The sequence below is a fragment of the Fulmarus glacialis genome, unplaced genomic scaffold (genome assembly GCF_000690835.1).
Source record: "Fulmarus glacialis isolate BGI_N327 unplaced genomic scaffold, ASM69083v1 scaffold34, whole genome shotgun sequence".
NCBI classification, from domain to species: Eukaryota; Metazoa; Chordata; class Aves; order Procellariiformes; family Procellariidae; genus Fulmarus; species Fulmarus glacialis.
This window is the reverse complement of record NW_009208404.1, coordinates 14,176-34,447: the sequence shown is the minus strand read 5'-3', so window position 1 is coordinate 34,447 and position 20,272 is coordinate 14,176. Positions and strand designations below refer to the sequence as shown.

Here is a 20,272-nt window from a genome sequence, read left to right as displayed (position 1 = left end):
CTGTCTCCAGTGCTGCAACCAATAAAACCTTTCTGCTTTTAACTGTGGCATGCACAAAGTCTCCCAGGTAAGCTCTCTGCACAACTTCCTTACCTATCATGGATGCAGTTGCAACAGCTGGGTATATCGTAGGGAGAGCTGCCTGTTGAACAGGAGACACATGAGGAGCCTTGGCTGCAGTGCTCCAGCTGCCACGAAAGCAAGTTTGCCCCAAAGCCTTGCATCTCTATCATTTCGTTGGTGTCTAGGGAAAAAACCAAACAAAACAGCAGGCCGTCAGCCGTTTTTCTTCTTTCCCCCTCTTCCTTCTGTGCATCCTGATGGCTTCATGCTTTACTGCTCAGCAGGCTCTGAACCTTGATTCCAAAAAGGGGAGAGCACCATCCTAGTGACCTCAGAAATACTGCTCTCGGCGTATCTAAACCAGCTGCATGCTGTGCATGGTAATTTCCCATGAAGTCAAATCCCTTCACCATTTCCCCCTTTCTTGCCCATGCACATCCCAGTTTGTGTGTCAAGAGAATAGAGAAAAGGTTGCTGCAGTAACAGCTGAAACTGGTTCTTGTGTAATGCTATGGTAACATTATTCATGGCCAGAAGAGATCATCTAACCCGACCTTCTATTTAATTCAGGTCTCAGAATTTAATTTTGCAGTTCCTGGAATCAGCCATGTAACTGCTAGTCCGGCTAGGGTGAAAGTTTGAGCATAAAAGAAATTAAGACAAACTGATTCAGAAGATGCTTCTTTCCCTCTCAGAACCAGATCCTAAAATATTTAGCGCAGAAGGGTAGTTCAAGTCCTACTAATGTCAACACTATGTTTATAAAAGTAGGATACTCTGCAGGAAAATGTGATCCAACAGTACAGTGCAGCTTCTAGAGTTATCCCTGCTCCACCAAATCTATTTGCCTTTTTAACCAGCCTCAGGAAGGCAACCCCAAAAAATCACCCGTTGCCTTCAGAAAGCTTGGCTTCAGCTCTTTCAACTTTCCCAGCTGGCATTTGAGCTCGCGGGGTTTTTGTTTTATAATAAATAACTGGCCTTTCAGCTCACCCATGATGCAAATTAAGGCAAATGCCATAATACTGTATGTCACTAAATTAACATTTGTAAGCAAAATCCAGTCCCCTGGGCCGTGCTTTTAAAACATACATTTGTTGGGTGGTGGTAGGGGCAATTCCAAACCATCTCATGCATTTTAAATCAAGGTAGCGTAAAGCATTTTAGTAGTGCCTATTAGAAAGTGGGCATAGGTGAGGAAGGAGTGGAGTAAAAACATTTGTTAACAGAAAAAGCACAGGCTCATGCGGAAGCAGTCATGTGTATTTCATTTCACAAAACAAAGTGTGATGCAAAAATGCTCTTCACCTTAATTCTTCAGGAAGGAGCTGAATGACCCAGTATTTATTGCAGCTTCGTATTGGGTTCAAATAAAAACCACTGGACAAACATTTTTAGATCATTATTTTTTGCCTCCCCTCTACAGACAAGAAAAGTGGGTTTTTCAGTTTTAATTTTTTATTTTATTTTTTAGAGAAACAAGGAAAGAACCCCACAGAACCTAAAGATTCAGATGAAAGGTACCTGAATTAGTGAAGAATTAGAGTGAACAGCATCTTTTATTGAATTGTAGTGGTGTTATCTGTAACTTCAGCTACATGCAAAAGTCGAGCATGTTGCAAAATGTAAAAGCAAATGGCTAGCAAACCTGCTACAACAGTGTTGTCATTATTTAAAAGGGATGCTGCTGGAGAGACAACAGCCAATCCAATCTAGTTCAGCAAGAATCACTACTCAAACAGCAGACATATTCCTAACTCTACCATTACCTTCAAGATTAAATAAGCAAAAGCAGGTATCTGGTATCTGACAGCCATTCTAGTGGGATAACTTAAAATTTCCACCACCTGAATAAAGACTAAATTGTGTTTCTTATGCTTTAGATCACAGCATTAGCCTCTTAACGCGTGTATGTGGCAGCGTTAGACCTTCTTCCTTTCCGTTATCACCTATATCCAGACATGATCAGTTAAGACACACAGAAACTTCCTGAAACAGTATCTTTTTTCAAGGGGAACACTGTATTTTTGGAGTGTCTTTCCATCCATACCTTCCAAGAACCCTTTATTAACTTGGCTGGGCTTTATCAGTTTCTGGGGCTACTACCTTGGGATGTGTGTGTGGGCAGCCTACAAGAAATGAGGAGGATCTCCTCAACACATGTTCATATCTTACCTAAACAGAACTTAATCACTATACAGAGACGCAGGGCAATTATTGTCTTCTACAGTCAGTCCCACCAGACCAGGGCTGACATCCATTTGGAACCAAAATCATTGCTCCGCTATTTAAAGGTATGAGTGTCGTATCTGGAGTCAAGATATGTTGTGTTTTTCTTAGGAAATAGAAATACCAGAAAACGCATGTTCATGCTAATGTAATGAATGAAAAATATAGACAAGAGCCAAACTTGCAAGCACTTGCTCTCCTTCCTTTTCCTCTGCAGATGTCAAACAGCTGCTTTACAGCCTGACAACAGAAAAGATTCTGTTCTTGCTGATACACTCCAGTTATTAGGAAGAGGTGGCGGCTGTTATTTTGATTATAGCAGGAGCATGCCAGATTTGGCACATGCACTCAAGAGGTATCAAAAAGCTAAAAGTCTGGCGGTATTGAAGTTGTGCAGTAACCGGTAAGCCTAGAGGGGGGAGAGATTTCACATGAACTAGTGGAGAGGCTCGACAACACCTGCCTGTCTTCTGAACAACTGCAAGCCTTAGAATCCCAGCTGTGCAGGAGAGGTTTGGCCTGGGGAATGGGTTATTTTGTACACCATTCAGCTTCCTCCTTTGAGAAAGCAAGGACTTCTCAGTCTCCAGAACTACACTACTACATCTTGAATGCTTGCTAATACATACACTTGAGAATACCAACTTAATACATCTGTTATGAATTGCTTTAGGAAAAGAATTAGATGACAAATTTCTGGAGGGTGGAGAGTCTTGCAGCTGATCATCCGAAACCCACCTAGCCTATGAATGCAAGAAGTGGAATGAAAGCACCCAACCACAGAAAGGTATTGCATCTCCATACAATCTTCTCTGCACACTTCTGCTACCTTGTAGAGGTATCCAGAGTGTGGGAGCATGCATACTTGAACCATCCCTGGGCTGAAATTGTAACTCACTACACTTCTGTCCTATTCTGTCTACACAGGCTCGCTCCAGTTCTGACTTTGCCCAGCACATCTCTACTACTGCTGTAATGGTTCGCCTCTGATCCTTCCTATGCAAGGCTGCCCTCCCCACCTGTTACGCTGTACACGACTAACTCACGGAGGGAGCATACAACGACCTGTTATACTCCCTCCTTCTCTTGTGAGAACATGCTCTACTATCCAGCTTTTATGAAGGTGGAGCAGGAAGCCTCTGGAAGGAGAGGTTTGTCTGTTCAGCAGCACACACGCTCAAAGGAGAGGGAAGAACTTCCCATCGGTTGTGAGCATATTCCCAGCCTCTCTGCACAGTCAACTTAATCTCCAGATCTCATGGTGTGAGTGAAATTTTTCCCTGTAATAACGCCAACGCTGTTGTATGCATCAGTGGAACGAGCTGCAATAGAGCTCTGGGACACAGCGGAAGGAGGATAAAAACCTTTCATCCTATTAGGAGCTGTGAGGTTCCGAGAGCAGATCATTGATAGCATTGCGTGTAGCTTATCTTCCTCCTCATCATCATCGTCAACAGAGGCAGAGCGGCTGGCAGCTAAGTGGTGGTAGTTAATAGTTACTGCTCAAAGAAAATAGTGAAAGAGGAGCATAAGAAGAGAGAACTCGATTCTGTGGGAAAGCTCAAAAGGACATGTTCAGCAAAGACTAAGGACTTGAATCCTGCCCTCTTCTTGAAGGCACAAGCTCCTGTAAATGGGTATGAAAAATGAGTTTCTTACAGAAAAAAAACACGCTCCACCAAACACAGGCCAGCTTTTGATTGTGCACAAGCTGTGTTCCCAGAGCACACGTCACATCATGGCAATGGAGAAAGATCCCAATGCCAGCCTGCAGTAGGTGAGTATGCTTTTTAGCAAAGTCATGGGAATTCTAGGCTCCAACTAGCTTCTCTCCCTCACCATGCCCTTATCAATGCTGTGCCCTCTTTTCCACTCTGAAACCTGTGCCAGATGCATCTGGACAGCAAACATTCTGCTCCCCAGCTCTGTCTGGCACTGCAAACATGCAAGGTACAGGCCTCCTCCTAAGGAAGCCCAAGGCAGGAGCCAGCTCTCTCTGTCCTGCACTCAACGGGCAGGTCTGTGCTGAATGTGCCCACAGAATCTGCAGTCCCCTTGATTCAGGCAAAGGCAGAACATGCTTTTGCTGGTGTGTGCATAAACTTACCTGTGCAAATCCAGAAGCCCTAATAAAGCATGGCCACCATTGTGGTTCAGTCCCCTGGGTAAGGAGGGTTCAGTTGAGATTTCTGCTTTTTCAGCTGCAGTAAGTCCCAATATGAGCAGTAAATCCAAATCCCCTGTAAACTTTAGGGTCTGATCTTCCTGCGAAATTCTTGCTTCTTTGCCAAGGAGAATAAAACTGAACATGCTGTTTGAGAACTAGCTCAAATGCCTTCTTGCACTTTAGGAATTTGTTTTCACTGATGACATGAGGTGGTTTGGTGCTTGGGAATTAATTTAGTTTCCTTGGAAGGGCCTTTATTTATCCATTGTTAAGTTCTTGCTTCCAAGCCAGGAAAACTTAGCCCAGGGAGTTCTTGGGGTATTTAAAGAGTTATGGATTTTTTTTTTCTAATAACAACATTATGAGCAAGCAGTGTGGCCAATAAAAATATCCTCACTTCAGGAGCAAAACTGCTCTTGGCTAGTCAAGCAATCTTTTTGCTTTTAGTCTCAGTTTGCAAGCCCAGGGGAGTATTTTGAAAACTTCCTCTGCAAAACACAGAGTAAATGTAAGTAAGATTCCCCACCTCAACTCCATTTCCACTAAGATACCAAGTTTCACTGCATTAAGGAAACCTACATTAAGCTGTACCTGTTGATCACAATTATCACACAATAAAATTTTGTGATAGTTCTTTTTTCCCCTCCACAAAAACCTGGCATGTCTGTTGCCTTCAGTTACTTCCCAGGATATTACTTCAAGGTTTTCTTAGGTTTTTGGTTTGGTTTGGTTTTTTGTTTGGTTTTTTTAACAAAGCAGAACAAAGGCACTTACTGTTATCATGCTTGTGTCCTGGATAGATAATTCTGAACACATAGTCTGTAGAAGTGTCTTCAGCTGGCATTTCCTCTAGGTCCACTGATTTGTTGCTGTTCCGTTTTCGAAGCTTTGGAAATACCTTACCCTAGAGAAAATAATGATTCCATACATTCAGTTACGAATGACTAGCAGAGCACAACAAATGAAGTACTTCAGACCTTTGGCACCTTAAATCTTAAAACTAAACTTTCAATGTCAGGAGGAGGTGAGGGAGAAAACAACAGGAGAATCATATAGAAGAGGTGGTTTAGGGGTACTTAACACAACTTTTCTGTGTACTTAAAACACAGCTCTTTCTTGTAATCCATGGGAGTTGGGTACAAGCTTCTTCAATAATCCAAGCCTCTGACAGCAAGTATGTCCCAGTCCATCTGAGTCTCAGTCCCTATCATTTGGGTTCATATTTTGATACAATAGCAGATTCCAGTTCATTTCTCAATAGGGTAATGAAGGTAAGCACAATTTTTACAGACTATCTGTGTAAGAATCAAACTGAACTAAATGGAGTTATTTTGCCTCCCACTTTACTATAAAGCAGCTGGAAATCAATGCCCAGACTCTGTGGAGCAAGATGCTGGTAGAACAAAGACATTAAGATCAGCCCTACCTACTACAAGCAGCTCATCAGAAAAGGCAGTACCTTGCCCTGTTGGGACCAAAGTGGTGGTTCCAGCTGACCACGAGGCAGAAGACCATTTTCCAGACAGGAAAGAAACGCGAGGAGGTGACCTCCTTGGGGGAAGTGCAGCGGAGGTCTCTGAGTTCCATCCTGACTCACCAAGACTAATGTCCATCTGCTTTCTGCTGCGAAGGAGGACAAGGGGAGTCCACACTGTTACATCAGAACCTCTATTTTTTGCTCTTAAATTCTAAGTAAATTTTATTTGTGATCATCTCTAAGTAGATAAATTAACCTCTGTAAGTCACAGTACAATCTAGGGATGATCTCAGTCCTTTAGTCCTAAAGAAGCTCAAGATACAAGCAAACTATGAGGCCTCATGCAGAAACATTTAAAGTGATTCTGAACACTAATATAATAAATAATAAAGGAATAACTAAACTAAGTCTCTGGTGTATGACATAACTTGACAAAGGACACACAATTTAGAATGAAAACCAATCTAATGGATATAACCAGAGGCTGTCAGCTTTATTCTTGTGAGAATTAGCAAGTCACATTCCCTGTTGTAAATTCTTCTCATCTATCTTCACTGTCACTAGAAATTTAGCACAAATAAGGAAAACCACCCTGGGCTCTGGATACTCTTTTAAGCGTAATAATCTGCATCTTGTACAATTTTCAAAAGAATATAAGTGAATTAGGTTCTTAATTTCCTTTTCCAAAACTGAATGAATGAGGCATCTGGAACCACCTGGGTAAAGGGGGGATCGCCAAGAGCAGGATGTGTTCTGCAGCATGGCTGTGCAAATTCCAGTCTGGTAGCTAGGTGCTGTGGCAGGACTGTCAAGTGTCTGTCATCTTGTGCAAACAACAAAAATGATGTTGTGTGTACGCCTGGCACCTGTTACTAAAACAGTTTTCTCAGCGAAGAACAACAAAGGCTGTCATGTTTCACGCCTCTCATTGAATTCCCCTTTTCCTAAGGAACTGCCACAAAGCAGAGTGGTGATGCATCTGACCAGTCAGTGAAATACTGGGCAGGCACAAAGTGTCCTGGGGAAGCTGACTGAAGTGAGGCAAATGGACCTGAACTAACGTTGCAATTGCCATCCTCTACCAGCTAGGATTCTAGATTTTAACACTCATCCCTGTATGTCCATAACTAGTTAGAAGCATTAATGACACTGAAGGAGGAAAAGTGATCATTCAAATGGCTCTCCTGCTTATGTTTTTTAAAACAATATACATAAACTGTCTTCTAAAACAGGCTTTTAGTTCAAAAGGTCCTTAGTCCAACTATAACTCAAATCTGACTCCAAATAAAATTTCTAAATGTTCTTTGCCTTTGCTCTGTGATTTTGACTTAAGGCTTGTGGTAAGGCAAAGCAGTGGGAGAGATGTTTTGTTCCAGATTCTTCTCCTTACATTTAGCAGAATGGGCTACTGAGAACTGGATGGTCAGAGGGTGCCTCTGGTTACACGCACTCCCTTCTACAGGTTGATGATCCCACTATAGACATGGCTGACAGACCTGCTTTTTTTCCCCCCTCTCCTTTCTTGTAATGGTCAATGGATGGAGGATCATGCTTAATAGAGCCAAAGTTTCTACGCTTAATACCTGCCACTGACAGTTTCCCAGAAGTGCTGTTCTGCACAGATGACTCAGAAAAAACAAAGCACACAGAAAAAGCAAAGAACATGGAAAGCAATTGACAACAGGAGCAGTGTTAGGCAGAGGCGTTCTTACCAGGCCTTTCAGTGAAGACATCTGAAGAAGAAAAATGGTCTGCCTCCTTTTGCAATAAACCCCTAACAGGCACCATATAAAATGGTAGCAGCATTAGCAGCAATAACATTCACCTGGCAGAACGGGGCTTTGGGAGCACCCCCATGAGAAGAAGGTTTATGCTTACGTTGCTGATGGCAGTGAATGCAGACGATCTGGCTGAGTGGCACTATTAATGCGTAGTCCCAGTAAACACTAATAGGGAAGGAAAAAGTGCAGGAAACATTTTTTTTCCATATTCAGGAGTGCTTGCGGTTCCAAGCACCCAATAAAAACACTCTGCTAAGTTAATAACTGCTTATTAAATTTGGTCAATTAAGGTAAATTAATAGTCAAGTAAAAGGCAAAGGAACTAGTTCTCCACAGTGGATACATCTGGTACCAGTCTTTCCATAACCTCCCTTTCCCTCTTCACCTCCCCGCCACTGCCCCATACCAGGTTACAACAATGCTCTGGCTAAGATTAAAATGCCTGGGGCACAGATGACATGATGGTCTTGTCTCGCTGGGCTTCAGGACAGCTGTCTTGGCACATGTGATTTATGGGCAGCAGCATGTAAATTCATTGGGGCTCAAGCTTACAGATTAAACACTGGAAACAGCTCCAAATCCTTCTGAGAACAACCTCGACAGAGTTTAGCAATAAAAGCAAGGGCAGAGGGCTTCATTAATGTTCTATTAAAAAATACACATGAAGTTTTAGAAAAAGAATGGAGTGGATTAAGCATTCGTGAGCACTGTTCTGGGGTTGAAGGAAGCATTCCCTGAGGAGACATACTTGCCGGGTTCAAAACTTTACCTGTCCTTCCACTGAAGCAGAATGCCAAATTAGAAGAATAACTGATCTAACGAAAGACAATGACATTGCAGGTCTCTTTTTTGAGGTTGAAATTAGCCATGCTTGCCAAGTGATTTGTGACCCCTCTGAAGGGAGGTACTAGAATTGTAATGATGGAAGGTAGTGTTGAGCCTTTTCTCCCAAACACCTGGAAAAGTGGACTTTTGTTTTCCTTTTGAAAAGGTTGTATATCCAAGTGCATTTCAGGACCTTTGGAAAGTTGCTTAATCTGTGGCAAAACAGGAACAGAACCCAAGCTGCCTGACAGCTCAACTTATGCACTATTCAGAAGCCCTTCAATGAAATCAGCCTTGTTACACTTATGTCATACTGCCAAGTATACAAGAAATAAACACTGTGAATGCTTCCAATCTTTTCCTGAATGCAATGGCTACCTTTTCTCCAGCTCTGAATCTCCAAGGGTTCCATTCATCAGCTGATTTGGAGTCCATTTTAAAGTCAAACTATCTGCTGACTGATGAAGGGAGAGATACCCAGGAATTGCCTCCAAGTCGTCTTTCTGTTCACAGAAGCAAGAAACAGACAATCTAGGTGACTCAAGTGCACAACTATAATTGTCATGTTCCACTCTTCCTATGCCCTACAAGTTCCAGAGCAGCGCTGATGGAATCCTTAACACCAAAAGTACTAGTATTTAATACTGCTATTAGAAAGAAGGGAAAAAACACAGTACAGTCACAGGGTTTATGAAATACAGTCCAGTATGCCTGTTCCTACCTATATGCCCACTTCACAATTCACATTGGTCAGGCAGTAAAAGCATTCGTCACATCTTAATCTACCTCAGCATAATAGAGTCAAGTGGGAAGGCAGCACTGTCCTGAGGACAAGACATTAAGCGAGTATTTGACAAGCCTAGGTTATATTCTTACCTATACTACTGACTTCTCAAGTCACAGCCAGGCAGCAGCTGTGCCTATTGGCCCAAAACTCAATGTACTCACTGGCTGGACTAAGACGTTGTTTTTCCCATACAAGAGGTGTGTTCGGGAATTCTGGTGCAAAGACTCCACATACTCTCTTGCCGAAGCAGCAAAGCGATCTTCTGACGTGCTCCCACTTGAATGTCGTTTCCGGATCTAGCACACACACAAACACAGTCAAGACAGATCAGGTAGGACGGGAATGACTGCATCGGCAGGCCAGTAAAACAGGAACAGTTCCATTTAGACCCATCTCTGTAGAGTGGAACTTCTTTCTGGAGACCTTCCAGAGAAATGACCTGGGCTCTTACTCATCCCTGACCAAGGCAGCTCATAATTTCTTCTGAACTACCTGGTCTGATCACAAGTGTCAAAACCCACAGAATTTAGTCCTGGATCTCAAATTTTTCTACATACAGATAAAGAGGACATTTGGGCACAAATGGCCTTCTAATCTTTGATAAAGGCTCCATCACAGAAGAGAAAAAGGTTGCTCTAAATTTAGATCTCTCCCTCCTGGGGTTGTTTTACTGTCAACTTGTGCCTTAATTCAGAAATAGCTACACAGTAAATACCTACTCCCAGGGCTGGGCGCTTTGAAGGAGAGTCTTGGCGGCCGTGTACTCCATGAATCCGGTGTCGTTGAACAAGCTCATCTGCTGAAGGGTCTGTCCAATAGTGATCAGCTGTTTTTAGCTTGGTGTACTCCAGAGCACATGGTCCAACTAAGGAAAGAGCCCGAGAGAAAACTTCTGAGTCTGTTCAGAAACATACTTAGTCTTATCCTGCTGGCCAAGCACTAAAAGAGAGATTTCCTTCTCAAGCCAAGTGAATATTAATGATCACTTAATGATCCTACAGGATCAGCCCATAATATAGACAATACATACAATAACACATCAGGTCCTATTATCTAGGGCTGTATAAAAATATTCCTGTAGGACACGATACCCTGCCATAGCAGCATTAGTAGTTACAATCTGCCAGCAAGCATTCAGTAAAAAGCCATTCCCATTCTGTTCTCTGATCCAACCAATAATTAATAATAAAAACAGATGACTGTTCTTGTAAGCAACAAAACAACATCTTCTATGTTGCTCCACTATAAATAGTTGAACTACATGCTAGAGAGAAAAATCACCTTTTATAACACTATCATAATAGAAAATGTTTTAAGAAACAATTTATTTTCTTTAGCATAAGAAGTAACTTTGCAAGAACTTACCTAGGAGAGAAGCCAGTATTGGGCCACAAACAGGATCTGCCAGTAAAGCTTCTTTTTCATAATATTTACTATGAATGGAAGATCAGAGTCCAGTTAAAAACACTGGCAGTTATCTTTAAAAGCTCTTATGCCTCCTAGTAGCATGAGGCCATTGACTTTAAAAATATCACACATTACTGCTTACCAGAAAAGCATGCCAAAGGAAGCAAAAGAGATAAGGGCAGAGAAGCTGGACAGGCTGCTATTAACCTGACAACTCCTTAGCATTTGCTGTGGGCCCCCCAGTAGTCCAGTGGAAGTCGACTGTGTGTGCAGGGGGAAGTATGATGACTGAAGTCACGTTCCAGGTCAGACTTCATATTTAATAAAAACTCATTTCAAGAGCAAATTCAGACAATTAAATGACCTATATAAAAGGGAAGATTTAGAAGTTTAGGGTTCTAAGAGTTTTACCAAGGCTGAAAACAGGATCTAGGCTGTACATCTGGAGCGCTGTGCACATAGCGAAGCAGAACACATTTTCAAAGCTTGGTTTGAGTTACAGTTCCAACACAAAATTTCCAGCAACAGAATTTTGCTGTGATTATCAAATACACTCTCTCACTCAATGGGCCATTAAGAAAACTATCTATCTAAACAGCCAGAGACAGGACCAAAGGGATCCAAACCCCATATATTTTCTGAACTTGTCAGGTAGAGGAAAAGCAGTTGCTAGGATTACCTAGAAATCACCGATGCATGTATCTCCTCTAAAAGCTCTAATGGAGCTTGACTGGCTCAGCTCACCTACTGATCTTGTAAAGAAGAAATGTTGCGTTGGGTTTTCAGGTGAAGAAGGCTTTTACAGCATGGTGTGTCCTGAGCTATTTTTAAAGATCATTAAAATATATTGTAAGAAAGCTACGGAGAAGTTAATTTGTCCCATTTTAGACATCTGCTTTAGAATTAGATCATTTCCTAAACTATATCAATAACATTAATAGATCTCCACGGAGCGTAAAGGGAGCCTAGAACAACCAGTTCAATGAACCTGCACTCCAGACTTCTATATTTAACAAGATGACCACCACCCCTACTTTGGATCCATATTCTGCCCCGATCGGCTGTGTAATCTCAGGCAAGTCACTTCCTCTCAGTATGCTCATTCTGCCTCATCTATTTTTGAACTGACCTCTTGAGAGGCAGGAGCTTGCCTTTTGCTAAATGTGTTTACCCAGTATATTTGATTTGGGGCTTTGGGCACTAATGCAATATGGAGACAAACAATAACACTCTGCAAGCAATTTTGTCAGTTTTCCACAGAGACCAGGAGATCCACACATTCTTAAACATCTCTTCCATCTGCGAGGAATAATTTTGAAACACTGTCAAGAAAAATTAACTGCTACAAATAGTAGCTCTTGCAATGACCCCAAAGTCTTCCCATCACAGCAGGCAAAGCTGACTTGTAAAACCACATAGTCAAAAAATCAAAACACCCAAGTTTCTTGAACTGCCATTATCCTCTGCTGTCTCTTCCACTAGATGGGGCTCAAACTCTAAACCATCTTCTCTTCCTCAAGAACAGAAGAGCTGAAGGACTGGAACATGGAGCATTTGAGCAGTAATGTCACAAAAATGCATGAGAACAAGCCTTATGAAGAGGTTTGCTTTATTCACTAAGTCAGGTTCTCAAAATCACACACCTGCAATTAAGGACCTGATCCTAATTCATTTGAATGGATGGAGAAGGCAGCAAGATGAACATCTACAATACAACAATTGAGACCGGACTCTCTTGTCATGTCTCCAGGTGAATTACATGGAAAAAGTAATTAAAAAATCCTTGTATCCATGTATCAGCAGATATATTGATACATTGGACTAAAATGCTTTCATTAACTATGTCTCTGGGACACAGCCAACCCTCCCACCGTCTCTTGTGCACACAGCTCTTAAAACAAACTGGCATTACATATCCCAGAGCAACAATTTGCTTTGAACAGCACAAAGACCTTTCTTCCATTCTCTTTCTTTTTAGTGGCAAGATAGATCATGAAAATAAAGCTGATGACAAGGAAAACAGTAATGCAAACTTGGAAAATACTGTGAGAATAAGTTCCTCTGCCCTAGCTCTCTTCCTTTTTCAGACCCATGGGCTTTGGACAGCCAATAATGAGTCCCCCCAGTGCAGAATTACAACCACTGCAAAATATTGCAATGGCAGTGGGTACAGATGTACTTTTCTGGGACCATATCAAGCTTTAGGGTTCCTACCATTCTCTTCTTATGGGAAACTGTCCCCAGTGTGCCCCTTAATTCTTCTTTATCAGTTATGGGAGGGTAGGAAGGCACAAAGGGTAGAGTTAAGAACCACCTCTTGGGAAACCAAAGCTAATGCTCGACAGTAGGAAGTGATGATAGAGTAGATAGAGTATGTAATAGAAGAGAGAGGACTTGTCTTTTCCTCTTAAAGAGTCCCTGTGGATTACATCCATAAAGCATTGATGCTCGTCTCTGGTTTTGCAAGGGAAGATTCACTTTACACAAAACTTGAATTTTCTAAAAAGGAACCATGATTAAAAAAACTTTTTTCACAGCCCTAAGGGTTTATGTCATTAACTCCTCCTGTTGTAAATGCATTTCCTCTTCTTTTACCTACAAAGGGCATTTTCTTCCCTGACATCCTAAAATTCCAAAGGATTATTTTTAACTAATGTAAGTGAACTAAGCACTCCTGACCTATTAGAAGACAATTTTATTCCACTAAGTCACTGAGGTCTAGGTCCCATTAGAATTTGGGCATCTAATATCTATTGAAACCTAAGGTGCCTAAGCGAGTGGAAAGGATCAGGGCTTCTGAATGCATCAGATCATGCTTCTGAATGCATCACACTCTATGGTAGCACTGTTCAATATTGCCAACTTTAGAAAAAATTAAAAGAAGTCCTTAATAAACTCTAAGTTAGTTTTTTAGCTGATTTCTGGAAAGCTGTATGGCTGTTAACATTTTTTGTGAGTCTGAAACATGTCAATGATTCAAAACGAAAGTACAATTTCTTCTAAATGTCTGGCTTTCTTCCTGCCAGAAGTCTCCAGCACAGAAGTTTGAAGAAGACTTTTGATTAAATCCCTCGTTGCAGACACCTAATCACATGAGTCCAACAAATCCCTGCGCTTCTGATTCCTTCCTTACCTGCAGTTATCAACAATATACTGCACAATCTTGTCGAGCACTTTCTCAATCAATGCTGTCCGAACCCATATGTGTTTGATGGCCTGAGGTGTCAGGACAGGTGTTTTGCTTGTGGTTGACCCCTGCCTCCTGAGGGGTTCCTGCCCATTCGGCTGATTTTTCCTGCAAAAGCAGATAAAGTAAAAGTAGTCAGAAGTCAGACTCTTCTCAGAAAGCTCTCCGGTGAAAGACTGCATGGAGAGGTGTCAGAATACACAGCGTGTATCTGACAAATGCGTATCTGTATACTAGCTGTCTACATTACCATGTTAGCACTCACTACCACTGGGGTGCGGAGTTTTAGTCAGTCCATTATCAGGGATTTCTGAAAATCATGGCTCTAACTAATGATTTAGGATGTCTCAGTTCTGAGTTATGAATAGGAGAAGTCTGTAAGGATTATCCAAGTCACAGACAGATGCTAAACAAGCTCTAAAAAAGCCCCCAAACAGGTCTGTATTAGGTGCCTCGGGCTAGGTAGTCACCTACCAAAAATATCTTCTCCGCTTCTGCGGCTTTAGGGAAAGCCCAACATTTGAGCTCCTCCAAAACTCCCACATACTAGGCTGAAAGAAATAGGCTGTAAATCCATTGCAGACCATATACCACAAAAGAATGGAAAAAAAAAACCAACCTAAAGTGCAAAGTGTAGCAGAAAATAAGTTGCACCTGATGAACAGAAGTTTGCTTCTTATCAAACAGAGCTTCACACTTAGTTGCGAAAGCCACAGGGAGGACGGTAAAAAGAGGATTCTTGTCTCCCAGCTTTCTCTGGGAGAAGCTAGCCACGACCCCAAGAAGACACACAGCTGCTTCAGCATGAGATATTCCCACTGAAGCAAGCAGCATGGAGCAGGATTTGAGATAACACAGGCAGAGCTTTTCCAGGGACCTCCTGCCATACCATCATCAGGCAATCCTTGGGCACAGGCTCATCTTTTTATTCTCTCTGTAAAGCACCATATACAGCTATAGCACAGTCTGCACTAGTGCCTTGGCAGTGAGATCCTATCTCCTACCACCTACAGAATGACAACAAGACAACTAAGAGCTAAGCAACACCAAACTGAGAAACTAGAACTATAGCAAATGAGCATCCAAAGCCAGCTGGGAGCTTGCTTGCAGCCAAGACCCCCTGCTTGTTCCTGCAGCATAAGCCAGCACAGCAACAGGTCCACCTCAGAAACGGGGAGCTTAATGCTGCCTTTTAGTGGCAGGATGGCAAGCTGGCTACACAAAGCAGAATCACTTCCCAAGTGCGGCTGTCAACAAGAACGCGGGGGCTGCTCAGCACGGTGGTCTCTGAACCACGCGGGAAGTTGTCATTCCTTTCTGTGGAGCTATCTGCTGCCCAGAAAATCTACTTGACCCCAGTCCAACAAGGGACAGTGGCATGCTGTGCCCCAGGCACGCTGTGGGACGCTGTTTTGCCGCATGAACAGGATGGTACTTTTCTCTGGAGACCCCAGTATGCTATGCTTCCTGCCATGCCACTGCACAGCTCCATGTGGTTGGAGCTGAAATTTGCATCATGCCAAGGAGCAGTTTTGTGCCTTCTCAGCACAAAATGCATGCTCTTATCCACGCTGGGTGTCCTGCCACGGCGAGCATCCACCTCTCATCCATTGAGTGCTGGTATCCAAAATACATTTTCATGCTGACAGCAACGCTCCCTTCACTTCTTTGGTGCACGGACACAAATTATCACTTGCCAATGTTGAGATAATTAATGGCTTGAACAGATTTGGAACCAGAGACTGATTTTGAAGCTGAGTGTGCTGCCTAGAGCCTTCCAGTTTCTAAAAGGTGGCCCACAAAAATGAAAATGGGTTCGTTCTCTCCGTTTTTCTTTCCTGCTGCCTAGCAAATTAGCTGAAATGTGAATTTGTGTTCCCTTCCTCCCTCCCCGCTAGCTTTGCCTGCGGCATTCGTTATGTAAGACAAGATGACAACACTGCTCCATACTGAATACCTAACATGCAGCCACAAGTCACAATGCACAATTTTGTAAGGTGGTACCAGCCACACAGTGTCTCCTGTGACAGCACTGGTGGGACTGCCCCAAATCCTCTCCTCCTAAAGTATATAACGCAATTAAGCCCCATGTCCATAGCATAGCAGGTGGTGAAGCTGTGCCAGCCCTGCCACAGCATGTGATCACATCTTGTGAAGGGTCCATACTCCGGCATCAGGCAATATAATGCAGCTGCAAGAGAAAGGTACACTATAGAGCTGAGCACTGGGAGAGCTTCCTACTTCTGCACAGTACTGCAGGTTTTCCTTGGCTCTCCATACACTGCATAGGGCTGGTAGTGGAAGACTAACCCTCTTAATCTCCTTCCCAGAAAACCTGCCCCTTAAAACAGCAGAAAAGAAGGTTCAATTTTGTCCTACTGAAAAGAGAAACCCTGATGTCTTCAACAATCTGCAGTAGAAAATCCATGTTATCAAATGATCCTTTCTTTGACAGCACTCAGGCCCCCTTTCAGGAAAATGTTCAATTACAAAGACTAAACACAATAGTTGGATGCTGTCGTGAGTGAGATCTGTAATTCCCCTCCACATTTACAAAGTCCCTAGTCCTCCATTAGGCCATGACGGAACCTCTACAAGGCAACACACACACAGTGACAATCCCAAGTCAAGAAATACATGTGACACCACTAACATCAGAGGAATTCAAATGTGTTTAATTGCACCCTAAACAGGGGCTTTCTTAAGCCACAGCCTCAGGAACAATTAGACTGCTTACAGCACTTGTGTCTCATTTTGTACGTTCAATGAAGCGAGTCCACCCCCTGCAGTATTTCCTAATAGAGTCTCTTTGCTGTACATATTATCTACACCACTTAAAATTTGTGGTTGTTAATAGCTGAAAACCACACCAAATTTCTCGAAGAGAAACCACAGATTTTAAGTTCATTTCCTCCTTTCTGTTAGAGGACACAGCCAAAGGTCTCTGGTGGTTAGAGCAGAGTTCATGTGGGCTCTTAACCAAGGAGGAAGGCTGGGGAATTTTCAATAGAAAGCATCCTTCTTCTCAACATTTAAAAAACGAAAATTAATAAAATCCCAGTCTATATCAGTAGGCACACAATTAAAAAATATATCAAAAATAGGACATGCCTGTTAAAAACTACATAATGAAGCCTAATATTTAGAAGTCTAATAAAGATAAATACCAGAAAACTACACAGAAATGTAAGTATAAGTGCTAATTTAAACAATTGTCAATAACTGAAGACTTCAATGCAACACAAATTGAAGTCAAGCTCTCTTGACAAAGCCTTCAACAACAAGTTGATCAAGAGGCTAAAAGCTCCTACAATGTACAAAGGCCTCTTAAGGCTTAGCAGGGCCACTGCACTACCATCTACAAACAGAAGAAAAAAATCTCCTGTCCTGAGTTTAGAATACAAGACACACATCCCACAGGCTCACGCACTGTGACTCAGTCAGCAGAACCACATGGAAAATTTTAATTGCACTACTCACCACTAGCAAGAAGTTTAGGACTTTCAGCAATCTCAAGTCCTTGACTCCAGCGCAAATTCAGTTGTGCTCAAGTCCAGCATGTATTTAACTGCTTTCCTATAATCAGTCTCTCACTGCTGACCGCCTCTTCTTGAGTTCATCCTTCTTCCTATCATTCTTTGTATCCATTAACTTAACTATTTCTACCATAATACCCACAAATCTTCTGTTACTGGTTTGGCAAGGAGCATGCCAAAACAGCTTTTCCAGTAAGTCTGTTCTTCCGTTCCTCTGAACCATATCCCTGAACCTGCCACCCATATCCCTTCCCACCGACAGTCCAAACTGGTCCACCATACCCTGACTGTAAGCACTCTCTAAAATCACCAGTTATTCTTCACTTTTGTTCCTTTGTGTGGGCTGGATGCGCTGATCCGCTGGATGCTTTTGAGAAGCAAAACAAAACACCAAAGACCCAATTCCCAACCTCTGTCTCTTTGCTAGCTGTCAGCTTGATGAAACAAGAACATTTGCCTTAAAGTTACAGATGCTAAAGGCACAAAGCTTGAACAAATGTAGTCAAGAAAGACCCCTTTGCATTTACCAAGCAGTCTCTGTATCCTCTCCATGTTGCGCACACATCGCATGAATTCTGCTGACAAAACAAAGCTCAGCCTCACCTGCCTTCTACCTGCTGCTGCAGCTCCTGTACTTTCTTGCATATGTCTCCAGCTATTGCATACGTCTTGCCAACTTTGGTGAACAGCGCAGCCACCTTGTCAGTCCGCAGGAAGCCGGCAGCCCTGCGCTTCAGCATGTGCAGGAGACATGCTTCCACAACACCTGCAAGAAAGGGAAGGAGATAACGTTATGGGTACTGCGTTCCTTCAGTCTTCTCTTTGGTGAATGCCATCTGCGACCACCCGGGCAGGTGTGGAGTCAAGAGAACGGGGCGGGGGGAGAAGAGATGGACAGAAAGACAGACTAGATCCCAAAATCAGCCGATGCAAGCATGCATCTAATCTGCAACAATAAGCACCTTGTAAGTTACAGATAATGCCAGTACATAAACGAACCACAGGACTGAAATATCTTCCAGTATTTTCACCCCATTTTACACACATCACTGTGAAGGAATTCCTGATTCTACTGAAAATGAAGCCAAAGGCAAAACCTCTTCTCAACTCCTTGTGGCAGAACTAGGTCACCCAACTCAAGATATAATGAGCTAGAAATCTGCTTTTACTGATGATCTCTGTTTTGAGCAGAGGCTCCTAATTATCTTTGGGAGTTGCTGCATCGATTTCTCCCACTTGTATTTCTCCATATGGTCTGGTGTTTGCAATGAAAAGGACTAACTAGAGGTCATACTTTGCTGTTATTTGCTACTCATTTTTAAAATCACTTTGTAGGAATTTTGGCACTGGCCTGTGAAGAATGATACTGGCAAGAAGGCATCTGATGCAAGTTATACAGGATTCAGGTGCAAACCTGAACTGATCTCTGAATGCAGAATGTGAGAAATTGCTGTATTTGACCAACTACTGGCATGCAGTCGATTGCCGTGTATCACTTAATCTATCTAGTGACCACACAACTTTCATGGCCACAGGATCTTGATTTGCAGAAGCAGGATAGAACAAATCATCCTTTCATTTCTGATTATTAAAATATCAACTCTTCATGTCCCAAACGGAAGTGAGATACTTTCACTATGCCACCTCTCACTGGAAATAGGTACGAAAATAACAAAAAAAGTCTACCAACCCCCTTCCCCTCAACTGCCTTATGTATTCCATTCTCCTCTGGCAAAGGGAAGTCTACGAAAAAAGCATGAGACATTGATTAACAGCGCATTGGTTAACACGATTGGGAAGGAAGGCAGATGCAATGAGACTATGGTATACATAGAAACCCATGGGACAGGTAAGGCTATGTATCAGGAGAGTTAAAGCTGTTTTTATTATGCGTTTCACTGTTTAAAATGGCATATTCAAGACAAAACCACAAACTGCTCCTGGAGTACTGCTGCCTGCAGATCTCTCATTATCTGGTGACTAATACAAAACTTAGAGAAATGAGGAGGATGGGTGAGGAGAGAAAGACATACAGGAATCAAAGCCAGACCTACACTTTCTTCAGAACACATATAACCCACAAGCATCGGAGTCCAATAGGTCACAGCTGAGGGGAGCTGGTTTTTTTGAGGTTTTTTTTGTGTGTGTTTTGTTTTGTTTTAATATTCCTGAACTCCGAAACAAGCCTCATTGAGGGAAGTGGACTTTTGAGTTGGCTGGGTAGAGAAGGGAAGCTTGGTTTTTTACTGTGTTAATAGAAGGGCACATGTACGAAACTACACAACAGGATGGCTGGCTGGAAACAGATTCTGCTGGGAAGTGGTACAATGATGATGCCTTCCACTCACCTAGATTATGGGAAAGACATTTTCTTTCTGGTGAAAACAGGGAAGATAGGAGACTTCTAACACCAACCCACTCAGTCCTCCCTCTCTTCCTTCACATTAGGAATAAATGGATTAATAACAGTGAACTTAAACATCACCACTGGACGTTTCAGTTCACTCTGCACTGATGAGTGGTCCACAGCTTGCAGCTGCTCCAGGCTCTCTGCGTATTCACGCTGTTCTGAATTACACTGGGTTTGTCACCTCAAACACAATTACAAATAGCTAGGCCTGTAACGAGCTTCCACCACCACTCAGATAGACTCTCTGATTTGAAATGCTTAACACAACTTAATTGAGTTATGTTGTGGGCATCCATGTTCCAGCCTAGAAAATTCTCCAAGCGCCAGGGGCAAGCTCCTAGAAGAACGACTTGTTCAAGTCTTTGCATCAGTTACAAAGATCTCCAGGGTAAGATGCCACGTA

General features: G+C 42.5%; 1 protein-coding gene across 1 annotated transcript in view; it reads right to left on the bottom strand.

Moving 5' to 3' along the window:
* SGSM2 (small G protein signaling modulator 2) overlaps window positions 1-18,225 on the bottom strand; it is a gene marked incomplete at its 5' end in the record, with an annotated part of 32,436 nt that extends 14,211 nt beyond the window's left edge. The window contains 11 exons of the mRNA XM_009576455.1: window positions 94-244; window positions 3,657-3,791; window positions 5,234-5,363; window positions 5,919-6,082; window positions 7,815-7,882; window positions 8,921-9,045; window positions 9,491-9,625; window positions 10,049-10,194; window positions 10,695-10,762; window positions 13,870-14,031; window positions 18,063-18,225. Of these exons, the coding sequence (XP_009574750.1) occupies window positions 94-244; window positions 3,657-3,791; window positions 5,234-5,363; window positions 5,919-6,082; window positions 7,815-7,882; window positions 8,921-9,045; window positions 9,491-9,625; window positions 10,049-10,194; window positions 10,695-10,762; window positions 13,870-14,031; window positions 18,063-18,225 (1,447 nt within the window). The remainder of the gene's footprint in view (window positions 1-93; window positions 245-3,656; window positions 3,792-5,233; window positions 5,364-5,918; window positions 6,083-7,814; window positions 7,883-8,920; window positions 9,046-9,490; window positions 9,626-10,048; window positions 10,195-10,694; window positions 10,763-13,869; window positions 14,032-18,062) is intronic.
* Window positions 18,226-20,272: the final 2,047 nt, after the last annotated feature.